The sequence below is a fragment of the Haplochromis burtoni genome, unplaced genomic scaffold (genome assembly GCF_018398535.1).
Source record: "Haplochromis burtoni strain Fernald_Lab_line unplaced genomic scaffold, NCSU_Asbu1 Contig_13, whole genome shotgun sequence".
NCBI classification, from domain to species: domain Eukaryota; kingdom Metazoa; phylum Chordata; class Actinopteri; order Cichliformes; family Cichlidae; genus Haplochromis; species Haplochromis burtoni.
Genome location: NW_024582374.1, coordinates 3,425,763 through 3,443,238, shown reverse-complemented (window position 1 = coordinate 3,443,238; position 17,476 = coordinate 3,425,763). Strand labels below are relative to the sequence as shown.

The 17,476-nt window shown below is 38.4% G+C and overlaps 1 protein-coding gene across 2 annotated transcripts; it reads right to left on the bottom strand.

Annotated features, from left to right (window-relative positions):
• Window positions 1-1,377: 1,377 nt before the first annotated feature.
• On the bottom strand, window positions 1,378-7,165 carry creb3l3a (cAMP responsive element binding protein 3-like 3a). Of its 2 annotated transcripts, none has more exons than XM_005932412.2 (10): window positions 6,885-7,165; window positions 6,482-6,586; window positions 6,125-6,371; window positions 5,343-5,473; window positions 4,350-4,460; window positions 4,146-4,252; window positions 3,594-3,662; window positions 3,307-3,391; window positions 2,851-2,944; window positions 1,378-2,212 (listed from the first exon to the last, which is right to left on the bottom strand). In XM_005932412.2, the coding sequence occupies exons 1-10, from the start codon at window positions 6,903-6,905 to the stop codon at window positions 1,896-1,898; spliced, it is 1,287 nt and encodes a 428-aa protein (XP_005932474.1). In that variant the 5' UTR covers window positions 6,906-7,165; the 3' UTR covers window positions 1,378-1,895. The 2 variants fall into 2 exon arrangements, with proteins under 2 accessions (XP_005932474.1, XP_005932475.1); XM_005932413.2 differs by having other exon boundaries at window positions 6,125-6,368; window positions 6,885-7,163.
• Between the last annotated feature and the right edge of the window lie 10,311 nt (window positions 7,166-17,476).

Here is a 17,476-nt window from a genome sequence, read left to right as displayed (position 1 = left end):
ACGGACAAAATGGTGGTGGCTAACCAACCGGACATAGTGGTGGTAGACAAACAGAAGAAGACGGCCGTAGTGATCGATGTAGCGGTTCCGAATGAGAGCAATATCAGGAAGAATATATATATATATATATAGATAGATATATATATAGATAGATAGATAGATAGATAGATAGATAGATAGATAGATAGATAGATAGATAGATAGATAGATAGATAGGTATAACCACACCCACAAATTCATAAGAATTATGAGAAATTATGAGAAAAATTATGAGAATTATGAGAAAACAATACACATCACAATCAAATGTTGGTGGAGAGTTGGATCAGGAGTCTGTTCTCTGATTTATTGCTGCCTGTAAAAATGAAAAGCAGTAAGTGGCTGAAAGCTAGCATATACAAGGAGCACAGCTAGGCCAGATACTGTGCCATCTGACCATGTTTGAAGGCAAAGTGTTTATTGCTGCTCTGAAAAGCCACACTTAAAGTCAGGCTGAAAAAGACAGCTGCCATAGCAACAGGAAAGGTCCTATAATCATTCAAATATGTGATTAAAAGCGTGCAATTTCACACAATCTTTGGTAAAAAAAACAAAACAAAAAAACATTCAGGTTGTCACAACCAGTTGACAAATTTTAGTTTAAGCTTAGTTTAGAATGGATTTCAAAACCGTTTTGATGGATTGCCACAAAGTTGCCATTCCCCTCATGCTGAATCCAGTCTGCAGACACGCACACAGAAAGCTATGCCTTCATCTTTCATGTAATATGTTCAGTGTCAGGTGAACAAGCTGGAGTAATTCCAGATAGTTGTCAGCTGACTGAAGATTTAGTCAGGTGATGACATTCTCTCAAGAGCTTCAAGTAATCTCATGAATGTTGTAAATTAATCTCAAAAGAGGGATTTCTGTTATCAAATGTCCGTGTGTGTGTGTGTATTAATGGAAATCACATTTTTTTCTTTTACGAATCCATTCAGATGGTGACCAGAGTGTTGGATGGAGAGGATCATTTAATCCCAGAATTCAATCTCCGGCCGCTCCTTCAAATAAAGTCTAGCCGACCTCAGAAAATGTCATCTTGAACAGGTCAGACCTAAATGCTAGGTGAAATGGCAGCAAGCTTAAGAACACCTTTCAATTTTTGTTAGGTTGACAATGACAAAACAGAAGGTGGGTGAGTGCCACAGACACCAACTGGAACCTGGCTTCAACAAGTAAATAAGTCAACATGTCAAGTCTGACTAATGAGATAACAGGTCATCTGCCTCACCTTTGTCCCAGTTTTCCGTCTCCCTCTGTGTGAACCATGTCACTACTGACATCCACCCCACAGCGCTCTTTTTTCAGCCAGATGTGTCAACAGAGATGTTGTACCACATGTTTTCACTTTTTAATAATTAAAGCTTGGAAATACAGAAAAATGAGTACACAGTATATTCAAACCACTGATTTTGTTGTGTTATTTTAATATTTTTCTTTACTTTACGATGTTTAATCCGTGAATAAATCCAAACTACTGCAATCAACTCTTCGGAGAAAACATGCTTTGAAAATTCTTTAACATTTCAAAAATCATTCATTATGATCAAAACTATACACGCAATCACGGCTCTATTCACCACATTTTTTGACATTCTCAAACAGCAATTTACACTGGCATTTCATCAAAGTCAAGGCATACACAGAAAAAGAAATTTCAGTAGGGATTCAAATCCAAACACTGATATAAAACAGTATCACAAGTAGAAAAAAAAAGCATACAGGCTACATAAGTATTAAAGACAAAATGGGAATGATTAAAACCCAATTTCCCTTTGTGTAAACAACAGCCCCTGATAATCCCCTGCTCTACCATTAGGAGTAGGATAATTTGAAAATTTTGCTTCCCTTCTTTCTTACATACCATCAGCGTGTGGCTGTAACCTGGCAGAGCGATGGGGATTCAAGGTCACCGTAGCGATGTGACCAGTAATTGGATCTACATGGAAATGACCAATTTTGTCTTCCTGACTGTTGTTGAGAGACATGGACTCCAAAGTGGATTGTTCTTGGTCTACTGCCATCTTCTCCATCAGTGCGGTCAAATCTTCCAATCCCGGGTCTTCTGGGTAATGCCGGTGAAGAGGCTCTGATTCATCCTCGCTGAAGATTGGGGATTCAGTGACATGGAGTACGCGGGAAGCCTGAAGGTTCTGCAGGGACCGTGACTGGACTGTAGGAGAATAAGACGTAGAGTAAAACAAGTATTATAGTCAGGTCTTATTGTGTTGTTCTAGGCATGCACTGAGGCAGGCAAGTGTACATTTTCACGTCTGCGTGCTCTCATAAGTTTGTGATGATTCAAAATTCAAACCTAAACACGTTAAAGACTCCTGTAACAGAGCCCCGAGCAGTCGGGGAAGGCACAAGATGATTGCTTTTTTTCAGTTCTGTCAAACCACTTAGGTTAAGAAATTATACCTCACTGCTTTGCAAACACTAATCTCGTCTCCTATTAAACTGAAAGAAATACATCATAGTCGGTATCTGCAAACACATTCAACATTAAACTGACATTCAATACTAAACTAATAATTAATGGTAAGCAATCAGATCAAGCGCTGCTTCACAGAGCAGAGCTTAATAACTGCAGTGACAATAAATGGCCTTGGTCCTCTCTGCCTTCCGACTAACTTTAAGTAGATGGCAAATCCTCAGAACAGTAGAGGCGACTGTGGAGCTCAGCAGGTGAGAACCGTTCCAGCAGCGTGCGAGAATGTAGTTCTAGCAAACTCCGCAGCTGTGACATATAGCTGCTGGATTAGTTGGCAGGCAGCCACACAAAGCTGTTTGGTGCTGAAGGTTACTCACTTCTGACTGGAGTGAAGTCTCCTTGGCTGACTTTGGAGTCAGATAAGGGCTTGAGGCTTGGGAACAGTATTAGGGAGAAGGACAGCACGAGCACCTGAGAATATGATAAAAAAGGAGTGTTAGATAAAGTACGGGGTGGTTTCTACATCTTTTTTTTTTGAAGGCATTTAGTTATATTTATAGATTAAAAGTTACACTTTAAAAGTTCCCTCAACTCATTGTGCCTCTAATGTTGAACTTTATTCCAGTGTCGTGATTAGAGGCAGTAGCTTCTCTTTAAGCCACTGTATCTCTCCCTTGCTGTATTACCCAGTGTGCACCAGTCTAAATTGGCTTTTCTTAATGGCTCATCCAGCAGCAGTAATTTTTGGTGTTTGGGCATTAGGAAACTGAATTCTTTCATGAAGAGCCACGTGTGTCAGTGACAATTTATCTTATCACAGAGGATGTCTGTACCAGTACACATGTCCCAGTCTGGGCTGGCTTATTAGTTGTATTCATGACCAGGGCCTGCAGCCTGCGCAGCTGTTCCATTAGTGACCTGTAGGGAGGAATGGGGAAAAGAAAATACAAAGAGAAGACGTGATAAGAGGATTAAAAAAGGTTTGAGGGAAACAGGAAAGCAGGGGAAAATGCCAAAGGTAGTTATTTTGCTAAGATGAAATGTCATAACAAACATTAACCTGAGATCACAGAATGATTAATTAAAAACAGAGATCGATTTTTTGTCTCCGATCACTCACATGTTGCATTTCTCCAGCTGGGACACTTTTCTCTGTAGCTCTTGGTTGTGTGTACTGCAAGCAACCATCCTAAAGGGGGATACACGAGGGGAAGAAAGGAGAAAAAAAACAAGTTGAAAGAATATAATTTTTTCTCTCTTTTGGGTTTTCATCTCCAGTGAAAGCTTGCTATCAAAAATCGGTTTAAGGCTCCGTCTGTTATTCATGAATTGATCTGAAGGAGTACGGGGAATGTTGAATGCTCCGATTTACAAATTGACTCTATAATGCGTTACTCCAAAATATTTTGCAGTGCACACTCTTAAACGGTTTTCTGCTCAGAAGCTGACATTAAAAACCCAAAAGTGTGGATTTTTTTCCATTAAGTTTCTTTCTCTGAAATACATTAACCTGTAACAAGAGTACAGGGCTGCCCGGAGGGTACAATGGCAAAATAATCAAAACTTATTTATGCTTTGAAAAATGATTATCAGTTTCTAAGACTGTTATTATCGGTAAGAATTGCAGTTAAAATGCTAAAACATTCCAACCCACTCTAAATTTGAATATTACCTGCTTTCCAGCCCATCGATGTACTCCTTTTTCTTCTTTCTGCTCTCCTGGGCCGACTGCTTGTTGCGAATTTTTCGGCGTATTTTCTTCAGAATCCTTTCTTCATACTGACAAAGGAAAGAACATTACTGTTTTGAGCCTCTGTATGATAAATTCTAGGTGCTGGAAACTGCTCTCATTGTTTGGGTATTGATAGCCGTTTACCTTTGTGAGAGGCAGCTGGGTGGGCAGAGTGACTCCCTCCTTTGCTAAAAGCTTCTTCTCATCTTCATTGAGAACCAGCTCTTGAATGGACTTTTGGGATGGCTGTGGGGTCTGGTGGGAAAATACAAATTCTAATTTTTAAAACACCACCACTAATAAATTTTCTCTCTGGCCACCTCTTTCACTGTCCGCTCAATGAACCTCACAGGAAACAGTTAAATTGGTGCAGGCTATCAAGGCAACTTCATCAGTCTCATTTCATGGCTTTTGAAAAGTAATTATGGTGTGAAAACCCAAGTTGCATTCTGCTACTCTCTCCTTCATCTTACTAAACTAGGCTGAGAAGATTGATCAATACCTGGAGTGAACTGAAATCCACTTAAGTTTCAGAAGCTCTAACGTATTATTCTGGTCATGGTGATCTTTACTCGATAATCTAATTTCTTTTTGTGTGAGTGTGTGAAATGAGAATATCTGATATGTTGACCTAATAAACTTTCTCTTCACAAAATGCTATTTAGTAATGCCACATAATATAAAATCCTTCACACATTAAGAAGGTATTTTATCTCCAAAATTTTGTATGAATGAATGAAAGTTATGGGAAGGTTTAAAAAAATCATCTTCGGTAGAATACTAATAAAAATCTTTTGTGTCTTCCTTCTCTCCTGCTCAGAAAACAACCATCAGTTGCTGCACATTCAGCAAAGCGTCCCACAAACAAGAGTAAAAATAGAAATTTCATTTGCAATTCCAAAGGCCTTACCCCTTGCTGAATTCATGAGATCAGGGACTGTAGTAATCCACTTGTTTGTTTTCTTTTTTTTTTTTTTTTTTTACCAAAGTACACATGCACACTCACACACAAAAGGTAAACAACAGGTCTCTTAAGTCAAGAAAGCAATGAAAGATCCACAAACATGCATTAGACACGCTCTCCCCCAACCCTCAACCATCCCCTCCTTCTCTATCAGGGAGCAACAGGATACTTACTGGCTCAGACGTGCCCGACAATAGCAGATCTTTGACAGTTAGGGGGAAGCTAGAGGAAAGCTGTGATGTATCCACATCAGAAGGATGTGTAATCCTCGCCTTGCCCATTGGAAAGCCAAGCTTCCAGCCACCTGCACACACAGGAGCAACGATAGTGCGCATGCAAATAAAGACCAAGGAGACGTGCTCGTCTCGCTGGATTCTGACCAGCAATTCTGGAGCCCGATTGTGTAAATACTGATAACTCTGCAAGGCGCTGAGCATGTTGACTTTCTTTTGTCTGTATTGATAATGTCTGTGTCTTAGCATTTGACTGTTTCTGTATACAGTCACAAATAATCCATGATATCCTACTCTATTCTTTAAACTGGGATTCATATTCAGGAACAAAAACTTTCAAACACTGAGTGCCATTATCATTCCTTTCCCAGAAGGGCTGGATTTAGTATAATTTCATTAGAATGAAATGCTAATATTATCAGAGCTTGGTTATCTAAAAATGTGCAAAATGTAGATAACCGATGGCAATTTTTCAAGCAAATGAGAATATTTTCTCTTTTCATCTCTGCTATAATAAAGCTAATTGCTTAGTATTAGGGATATCATAAGAATTTGTCATTTGAAGATATAACTTGGGACCTAATTTCCACAGTTTGATTAAACACACCAGAGAACATAATGTTTCGTTTAATCAATAATCATGAAAAGATATTAGGAATTAGAACCCAGTATGTAATGTGTCCCAATGTGAATGTTTTACTTTTTGGATATGTGCGACTTACTGAAGCCAGCGGGGACATTGGCTTCCAGGGCCGCCTTGGTTAGTGGTCTTGTACCAAAGAAATGGGAGTCCCCGGGTGGGCTTTCAGGGCGCTGAGGACTGTCCATCTGGTCTGATGGAGGGTCCTCACTGATCCCACTGTCACTGGGAGATGGTGACCAGAGTGGAGAGGCTGACACAGAATCACCGCCACGCAGGAGCGCATTGAGAAAGTCATCGTTTGGCTGTTCGGGTGGCTGCAACATCTGCTGGGTGAAAACATCAAGTTGAACGATTATTCTCTATGTGTGAGGTAACAACATACAGAGAACACCGACAAGGAAGTGGGAGAAAGAAGTCATATAACAGTCTCACACACATTTGGGTCCTGGATTGGCCAAGTGTGTTGTTCTGGTTCTTCGTGACGGAGAATACCATTATTTTGATCAAATAGCCAGTCAAGCAGCTCAAGGCCATCACAACCCTGAAGAGAGGTCATGACGTTAAATAGCAACATATAAGAGAAAACAACACAGCAGTAAAGATTTCAGATACTATGAACATCTGTTTCACTGCCAACAATTCACCAACCCACACAACTCAGTGTGATTTTTTTTTAAAACATTAACATTTTTAAATCGTTGGTTTAAGAATATACACTAAATACAGGTTTTCAGTTTTCTCTCAAGCGTGAACTTTGCTCTCCAGGTCTTGAAGGCTTCCTCTGCATCTTTGTCTTAAATATGTAAACTACGATTTAATGGAAATACTAAAATGTTTACCTGATCCGGGTAATGCTCCATAATTTTCCTGCTTGAGTGGCACACCAAAGAAGCTGTCAAAACAACTGCAACCCAAACAAAATATATATTTTACTCTGAGGTCTCCGTTTCTGAAGAGTCTGCTCTTAATCTCTCAGCTCTTCTGGGGTCCAAAGTGTAAACTCCAACTCAACACACCCAGCTGACTAGATTGCTTTGTCCTTATTGGCTCTTAGAGCATATATTAGTAATCTTATTGGTAGTTAAGAGTGCACAGCTACCTAGATAGAAGACCGGGACAGAAGAAATGAAGTCACCAGTTAGATGTGAACATCAGAAAGGGCAAAGTCTCCTGTTTTCTTTTCTCTTATTTTTTTTGATAGTTTGTTGACATAGGGATAGTTGTGACCTTTAGCACATATTCAAAACACAATGATCAAACAAAAGCTCGATTCTTTGTCAAATTCAGCCAAAAACTCTGGTTTTGAGGAACTTTATGTTAATTTATCTGATCATTTCACAGATGTGCATCCTACAGTTGTGTCTCAAATCATGTGATTAATCAAGAAAAGTTACAGTTTTATTGACTGACAGAATAAACAAAACATGTTCTTTACATGGTTTAAGGCATTTCTGGGAAAATTTCATTTGAAAGTTGAACAAAACATTTATATACTTTAAATCAGTAGCACTTTCTATTACAACTCGGTAAAAAAGGGGTAATAGTAGGGTGACAAGGTTAATAATGTGGTAATCTCTACGTTATTACTATGCAATTACCAAAGTAATAACTATGTAATATATAAGTAATAGCACAGTAGCAACAGTGGTTAAAGTTGAGTAATATTACCCTGAAATTTATATACTGGGATAATAAAAGACTAAAAACTTTGTTTAACAATGTGGAAATACAACTCGGTAATAAAGTGGTAATAGTTCAATTTGTTTCAATTCAATTTTATTTATATAGTGCCAATAACAGTCGTCTCAAGGCACTTTATATTGTACAATAGATCCTACAATAATAGATACAGAGAAAAACCCAGCAATCATATGACCCCTTATGAGCAAGCACTTTGGCGACAGTTTTAAGCCTAATCTTAAAAGCAGAGATAGTGTCTGTCTCCTGAAACCAAACTGGAAGCTGAAAACTGAATGCTCTCCCTCCCATTCTACTAGGAACAACAAGTAAGCCTGCAGTTAGAGAGCAAAGTGCTCTAATAGGGTGATATGGTACTACAAGGTCATTAAGATAAGATGGGGCCTGATTATTTAAGACCTGAGGAGCAGGATTTTGAATTCAATTCTGGATTTAACAGGGAAGAAACCAGGTTATTAATATGCTATTAAATAGAAACAGACAGTTTTGCATTTTGCAGCTCTGTTTCGAGCTTATGACACAGAAACTACCACAGTTACTGAAATTACCACATTATTACCCTATTATTTCCCCTTTGTTATCCAACTATTACCTATTTATTACCAAGCTGTAATAGAAAGTTCTACCTTTAAATCTTCTAAATAAAATTTTCTGTGGCCACAGATGTGTCCCAGCACACACACTCCTTGTTCTGAGTTATGTATTTCTTTTATTACTTCACACTGTACAATGTAATGTTTCGGGCGTCGCCCGGTGTAGCTTTAGCAGCATCGCCTGCTGTTCACCATACTGCTCCTCTTTGGTCACAGCACCGTACTGCATAAATAAGAGAGACAGAATTACAAAATATGCACCAGCTGTGCCATCTGGACGTTCCTAGCACTGCCACCTGAACTCTTCACTCTTCACATCCTTCTGCAGCTGAGCTACTGCCACACCCCATACAGTTTCTGTAAAATTATTTCTGTACACCTCTGCACATACAGCACTCTATGTTTTTTATGTACTGGCATCTACCAAACCAGAATTAGTCGGTGCAGCTATCAATGTTCAAAGTCACAAGGTTGTACTTTGACACAGAGCTTGCACTTGAAGTTGCATTTGTTTGCAGGTAATAGATGTCGCATTTTTAGTGGATTTTCATATAGTTGGATACGGTTAGACTTTCAGGTTTGGAATTGATAGCATCCTCTCCTTTTTTTCCCACTAATTACCACAATAGCTGAATGACTGGTACACTTGTTAGAGCTGAGCGCTTGCAGACATTTCCCTCTGATATGTCTGACTGTGGCTCCGAAGGTTGTTTGATCTCTGGCTGCTCAAGTATGAGTCACTTGCCCGACACTAAATCCTGAGTTTCTCCCAATGCATCCATCAGAGTGTGAATGTGTGCTTGAATGCTATATATGTTATATATATATTTGTATATAAAAGTGTTTGTATGAATGTGTGAATGAGATATGTTGTATAAAGTGCTTTGAGTGCTCAAATTGAGTAGAGAAGAGTTATCTAAGAACCAGCCCATTTAACATCCAATATGCGTCTTGGGTTCTCAAACAAACAATAGAGTCCCAAGTATTTTAAGCCCCCAGTGGGGCTATCCTGTCGAAGGACAACCTCCAACAGGCCAATCTCAGTAGTCTTCGTAAACTGAGAAGTTTAATTGTCTTTTTTCTTTACCCATGCACTCACAACGACCATGACCTGCATGATTAAGAACATAAATAAGCATATTTTAGATTGTTTTGCTTACCAGTTTCAAATTTGGAAGATTTCTACCATTCAGAGTTTACTTTTCAATTCAGTTTTATTTATACAGTGCCAAATCACAAAAACAGTCTCCTCAAGGTGCTTTATATTGTAAGGTAGACCCTACAATAAACCCAACAATCATATGACCCCCTATGAGAAAGCATTTTGGCGACAGTTGGTAGGAAAAACTCCCTTTTAACAGGAAGAAATCTCTGGCAGAACCAGGCTCAGAGAGGGGCGGCCATCTGCCGTGACCGGCTGGGGTGAGAGAAGGAAGACAGGATAGAAATCATGCAGTGGAAGAGAGACAGAGATTAAAGACGTGTCATGTCATGTGTACTTGTGTTCTTTTTTAAATTAGACTCATAAATAAAAAAAACCAATTCCTTCAGTAGTCTTATTTTAATTTTTAAAGGTATTATTCCATAAAAGCTTCCAGTCTTAAAGCAAAGTTTTGGCATAATTTTTTTTCTGCCTTTATTCATTACAGCATTGAAGTAGCTTGCATACAGCATCCCAGGAAACAAAAGTTCCACTGCAAGACACTTTAGAAGAGAAATAAACAACAGGGTTTTAAAAACAAAGAAAGTGCTCTAAGCTAGAACATAAATTTGACTGGTTAATGAAATAAAATTACTAGACAGGGTGGAAAGGATGTTTAAACCATGATTGCATTTGAAAATTGTGAATGAAAATGTAATTGCGGGGAAACCGTTTGCACTGTGGCTTTATTTTCTGCCTGATGTGTTTAAGGCTGTAATTTAGTTTTCACCAAAAAAACAGACCAAAATTTTTTTATAAAAACTGAACTTTACAGTTAGAACGAGGCCACGATACATTTTCAAAACTGGCAGAATAAGAAAAATACAAAACTGGTTAGTTCTGTGTTTTCCAACATATTTTAAAGAAAAAGTACAAGTACAAAAAAAGACACTGACTGAAAATTATTGTGCTGTTATTCTTGGATACAGTAGGTGACTTTAGGGGTACAGCTGTCATGTTAAATGGACTGATATTGATAAGAGTTTGATATGGACTTAGATACTGTTTTTTTCTTCTACCAGCACAACAAAGCTCTTTATACAATATGCCTCATTCACCCACACTCACACTTTTTTATACACCAAAGTGCTTTATATTAAAACATCCACACATATTCTGATTAATGCACTGGAGAGCGTCTTAGTGTTCAGTATCTTGCCCAGGGATACTCTGGCATGTAGACTGGAGCAGCTGGGGATCGAACTATCAACCTTCCAATTATCATACTTTATAACCTTCCAATAACTCCATGGCTGCTCTGCCTGTGCAACCACTCTTATTATGTATGAGTTCTGGACCTTTAGGTGCTAAACTCAGCCCAGAAAGTAAGAAAGTTTATTTGGCTGATTATTTCTCTGTTGTAGCAATGCTTCTTGGAAATCTTAAACCACTGGGAAGCTTGTGAGTTCCCAATAAATGACACCACATTTGTAAGGAAAATGCATTTGTGGGCTGAGTGCACAGTTGAGGATGCGGGTTGTGCCCGTTGACCTGGGCCTATCCCAAAAAGCATGCTCAACAAACTCTGAAATTAAAAATAAACTCTGAGTTGATTAACTCTGAAATCCACAACTCTGAGGCTTCACAGTTGCAAACAGCTGGTCAGAGTTCAATCAACTCTGAGCATGTTCACCCTGAAGTACGTGCATGAGTATAGAGACCAAGGCTCCATTAGTGGAGCTCCAGCAGCATGTGTAACCATAGCAGTGTGTAAATAAAGAGCAGACTCTCCATTTAAATCCAGTGGACCCAGGAACATGAACACGTGTCAGTGTGGAGCATGATGTTCATCTTAAAAATGTGAGGACAGAAAAGAGTCCTTTGAATCAGATTGGGCCACTCTCTCATATCATTTGCCCAGCTTCAATATTCATCAGTCAAAGCTGGGACCGTCATTTTACATTTGATTTCTAAATGTAATTATTTCGCTCTAACCTGACAAATGTAGGAAATAGAAAGTGGAGATACAAATTCCGGAGAAACAGATCAGACATTTTACTGACAGACCTGTGGCACTAGTTACTATTACAACAGACAGCAGGCACATCCTGTCAAGTTAGTTTTTATCAAATAAATACTTTCTTCCCAAAAGCCTTAACCACCCTGTGGTGTGAATGAGACACGACAGGTCCAAGGATCATGGTTTTGAGCCATTTTATTGACTTGCATCACATCAAAACACACCAACCCCTGAGTCCCCGTGTTTTTAACTCGGCGGGAGTGATTAAGGATGCCGTGCAGGTGCATCCTCCCTGCGCTGCAGACCACGCCCCACCACACACCCTGAACTCACACATGCACTGACAACACAGTTTCACCCCCCAATCCAAGGACTTCCCTCAACAGATATTTGTATATTTTATATTTTTTGAATTGAGACTATTCATGTGTATATACTGCCGCAGAACTGTGCATCCCCACTCCCCTCCCCTCCCGTTTTCTTTTCCCACATGTCTGCACTGAGTAGGAGATGCTCTGACAGTAAAAGTAGATCTGTTCTATTCTATTCTATAGTTTATAACTATTTTCAGCTATTTAAATTTTCGTTTCCAGTAATTATTCAGTAAGAATATTGATGTGCTGATTGGATTCAACAACCTCACATTTTAGAAAGACTTCATTATTCTGAAGTTACTGGATAAAAATGATTCCTGAGATTTACAGAAAAACTCCCCAATTTAATCATTTATAATCTGATCTAATGTCTACCAGCACTAACGGATGATGTCACTCTTAAAACCATAGCAGAAATGTTTTACTGAGTTACTGTCATGTAACTGTTACTAACATCTAACTGGGAATTCAGTGCTTATAAAAATATAAATTTCTGCAAATGAATCTGCTCTGTTATGAGATTTCCCAGCTACTTTTTGAATGAACTGTGGTGTAACACTGCTGGTTCTGGTGCAGCAGGAGGGGAGGACTCATATACAGAGCCATTACCAATACCAATTTCACCTTAGAAAGGCAACTTTCAAGCGACAATCCATGTGTCAAGATTTATGAAAATTTGTAACACATTTTAAAAGATCACTAAATCACTGTGATTTTTACTTTCCAAAATAATAATGAATTTGTAAATGGGTAAATCATAATCCACAATAAAACACGCTTTTCAGCTTTTCGTGTAATCTGAAACCGTTTTTGTTATTTATAGGAGAACTTGAATGTAAATGTACCTGACATTTTTCATAGTGCATGTTTGAGGTATTTACTTTTATTTCCAAAATACAATATCATTAAAATATATTTAACACATTTAAGTAGCCTACATGCTGAACTTTGAGGATATAAACAAAATATTGATCCTATCACTTTGTTCCTCACCACAGTCTTTGTAATCTAGCTCATGTTCTCTGTTACTCATGGAAGTTTCTGGATTTTAGTTTGTGGACATTTTGAATATTAGCTCCTTACCTTTGAGGGTTTTTAAAAATATATATTTTATTGTCTTTGAGTCCTACTTTTAAATCCTTTTCTCCTGCAAATATTGACAACTGCTAAGCAGACTTTGTTAAATTCTCAAGCTAGTTTCTACCCATTTACAATCATTGTGCTAAACGAATGTTAGCTACATTCCACAAACATGAAAATCAAACTATCAAACTATTTGATATATTTCACCAAACTCTCACCATCATGTTTTCTCTAAACTACCACTATGCAAAAGTTCAAATGAAGTCAATCCCAGTAATTATCATTTTATCAGTTACTGATGTCAGCTATTGCATTTACAGATGGCAATAAGGTTGTTTGCTTCTGATATGTTGTTGGGAACAAAAGCTTTCAGCAGTAGGAAACATAAGAGCTGGCACATGAGAACATAAAGGGAGCATGCCAAATAACTAAAGAAGCAACTAATAATTAGAAAAACAAAGCAACAACAGACATCAGAGGAAGGCAGAGCCTGAGTAGGTAGAAGAACAGGCTTTTATGAAGCTATAGCAACAGTGCACAAGCCTTTAAAACACAGCCAAGTCAGTGTGCTGCCTTTGATGAGTAAGATAAACTAGCTGTCTGACACAGCACAAAGTCAGAGACTTTCAGGGAGCAGTCTATTGGGATTTCATAAAAGACATATTACATAATCATCATTGCTTTGTTATCTGAATAAGGATGGTTCCAAAGGGCAAAAACACTAATTAACCTACAAGTTGATACAGAAAAAAATCCAACGCAGAATAAGTAGTGTACAGTAGAAAACAATTAAAGTAGGGCCTCCCTGCGTCTGCAGTTTCATGTCGGCATCAGCATCCTCAAAGAGTAACAGATGAATCAAATCCTCTGACTAAACCTTCATGTATGTCTTTCATTCCTGCTGTCTGAAATAACCCGAGCAAGCATTTGAGTATTGTTTTCAGTTTAACTGTAGTTACCCAGTCTGTGTCATCAGAGGGCTTTTGGTCGGCCCCAAAGCTCGATTTTCAGCCAGCAGATTAGAGTACGAGTCACCTGCAGTTTACTTTTGTTTTCACTTATGCTTGTAATGTGTTAGGAAAAGATCATGATTTGACAACGTAAACCCTGTGTCTAACCTTGCATGATGAATGAACTGCCAAATACTTATGAGTTTATGACATTTCACAGAGCACTGTTAATTCCCCATTTGAATTCTCCACTCTTCTTTTGCTTCCCATTCCAGGAAATCTGAAAAAAGGGGGTCAGGAGACAACATATTCCTAATTGAGAGCCACAGGGAAAAATATGGTAATGAGTCTGTGAATAACACAGTTACTGAGATATATAGACCAAGAAGACCAAATGCCAATCATTACTGTAAATGCCAGGCTGACAGGAACTGTCACACTGACCTCCCAAGTGAGAAGCATAATTAGAGATAAACATCCAGGAAAAAAATTTTCAGTTTCCCTGAAAAAAGATCACATACTGGAAGAATATGCATGATTGAGCTGTTATACAATACCCTGGCTCGCAGATGTGAAATGTGAGGCAGGAGCTGTTTGATTCATTCCCTGATTCCTCATGTCTGGAATTCAAAGCATCCTTTGGCAAAATTCCTTACCCCAGAATCACTCTGATGCACCAACCTACCTATGTGTATGACCAGTGGTAGATGAGGTTCTGTTTAAATGTGTGTTAACAGATGTATTCGGCACTTTGAATGTCAGAAACTGAAACTAGAGTACTTCTAAGAAGTTGAGCTACAGCAAATCTTCTGCAGCAGAGCTTCTCCGGCAAGAAGTCGTTAAGGTACAGAAAACTACATAGAAAACAAATTCAATTCATTTTTAACCTGCTGCTTAACATTTCTTAAAAAACAATATTTGATATGAATGTGATTACCATACTATGGCATATTTAAGTTTAATTTCAGGTGGTGGTTAGCAGTGTCACCTGACAGTAAGAAGGTCCTGGGTTTGAATGTTTGCATGTTCTTCCCGTGTCTCTTTCAGTTCTCTCCGGGTACACCTCCCACAGTCCAAAGACATCCAGTTAGTGGGATTAGAATAATTGCTTATTCTAAATTGACCACGGGTGTGAATGTGAACGTGAACAGTTGCCCTATCACAGCTGGAATAGGTTCCACCTCCCCCACTCCCCGGCCTTGAATTGGATGAGCAGAAGCTCCATCACCTCCGAGTGTGGCCCTCGTGCCCAAAACTGAGTGGTGCACAATGAACTTAAATTTACATGTTGAGCTGAAAGACAAATGTCTGTACTCATTCTGCACACCTCACCCACCTGTGTGATATCGTGGATACACATCCAGAGTCATGTAATAACTCAAAATCCCACACATTCCCACACTGAATATTTCTGACATAAAATGTGGAATTACTGAATGACCTTGCTTTGTCACTCATAAGCCTCCTCATACAGGCTCAAAATGAAGGAGTTATATTCATAGTAAATGGAAAAACCTCTGTAAACAGCAGTACTTTCCACATAATTCTTTTCCATGTGTGCATGAGTGACTGCGATTTCCAGTTTGGAGAATTTTATGCATTTTCTTACTGGCATTGGGTCGTGTTGGTAAAACCATCAAATGAAGAGGAAGCAAGAGTAAAAATCACTAAAAAAGTATAGAAAAAAATAAGCCATTTAAACATTAAAAAAGATATTTTTCATCATTTTCAAGCATTGAGGAGGAATTCATTCAAGCTGATAAAAGAAACAGCTGAACTTGGTGACAGGGAGCTCCTACAGCTGTATGGCTTTCCAGATAACAGCCAGGTAAACATGTTTTGGCTGGGGTATTATTTTTCAGTATTCTTTGGATCGACACAAACACGCTGTCAAATAAAAATCTGTTATTTCTGGTAGACGCGTGCCAGTGTTGTTGTTGGTGCTTTTAATTTGCCCCTGCAGGGTCTTGAGCTGTGCACATCCAAAACACTGTGGTGCTTCTACTTGGAATATTTTCTATTGTTCCTTCTTAAAACTTAACAGGATCATGAAGTAGGAATTTACCCTTATTAAGTTTCCCTTTGAAGCACAGTTTACTGTGAGATTGATGTAATAATTTAGTACATATAGAAGTAAAGGGGATATTGTTTGCTCATTGACTTTTGTGTAAATGTGAAATTAATACTTTTTGTTTTCAAAGCCATCCTCATACATACGTGACTGTGCCTGGGGTCAGGAGTTTCATCTTTTGTGCTATTCTTTCAAGCTGTATTTGTGATGCCAGTTATATATCCTTTTATTGTTTGTTTTAACTGTCTCATGTTTTTATTGACTGTGAAGCACTATGGTCAACACTGTTGTTTTAATATGTGCTATATAAATAAATTTTGATTTGATTTGATTTGAAATGTGTCTCTGTTAATATACCTCAGTCATATATCAGCAAAGTTAGAAAAAGTTTACTTATGCACAGAGAGCTCCAGCACAACACCAGATGAAAACAGATCATTGCTAAATGCTACCTCACTGTAGCTGTTTTACAAAGCGTGCTTTGACTTTTGTTAAATTTCCTTTCATGTCAGTGCTGCTCTGAAAACACTCACATCATAGGAGGATTTGTCTGGATTGCAATATTCTTTCACTATAAAGAAGACATTTTTATAAAGAGAAAAATCGTTAATGATGGTTAACTTTCAACACAGCAGCAGCACTTTAGGGCATGTTCCAACTTGTCTGCATTTTTTCTGGCTGCTCCCATTTCCTCCTACAAGCTTAAGAGATGCAGGTCTGAAATGTAAAACACAAAATTACTCATGGGTATGAAAAATGGGAGTAAATGGAATTGCCTGTGAGGACAGTTTGTCCCAATGCCTGCTAATATACACTCAGATAAGCTCCATGACCCTGAGCAGGATAAATCTGAATAAAAGATGGCTGGACAGAAAAAACTATTTGATGTTCCTATAATATTCCTAAAGACATTAAACATCAAGATTAACTAAACCTGAGGATATTTTTGTATAAAAACACAAAAGTGGTCAACAGTCCAACAGCGGTCAACCACAATTTTAATCTTTATAGCCATATTTACTCACTGCAAATCAGTGCAGCTCAACCTGTTCCAATTGAGATTTTTTGAAAATAAAAATGTAGGAAATGTGTTTAAGACTCAGTTATTTGGAGTTAAGTTTAGGAGCCAAACAACCTGAGCTTCCCAGAAATGTTATTTTTTTTATTATTATTATTTTTTTACCTTATGTGGTTCAGTGGTCTGTGTGGCTGATTTATTTATGCTCAGGCAGTCTGATCAGACTTGTGAATTGGGAAGAGACTGGAAACATGGTCAGTGGGTCCAGCAGAGAGGTCTGAGTGCGGGTCACCATCAGGGGGCCCCACAGTGGTTCAGCAAAAATAAGGTCTTGATGTTAAGAGTTATTGCATTTCTTTCGTCCTTCTTGATCTCATTTGCACTTAAAAGAAATTAATGTTTTTCCCTATTTCTTAAGTGCTGCATCACATTCTTAAGAGTTGCCAGCCATCATGAGAAATCTATATTTTCCTCTGTTCCCAG

Bases quoted from the DNA above. Each gene is read 5' to 3' on its own strand.
- creb3l3a (XM_005932412.2), bottom strand. From the start codon at position 6,905: ATGGAGCATTACCCGGATCAG. The intron at 6,587-6,884 runs GTAAACATTTTA...ACCTCTCTTCAG, and splicing joins TGGAGCATTACCCGGATCAG to GGTTGTGATGGCCTTGAGCT. The intron at 4,253-4,349 runs GTAAACGGCTAT...TTCCTTTGTCAG, and splicing joins CCCAGCTGCCTCTCACAAAG to TATGAAGAAAGGATTCTGAA.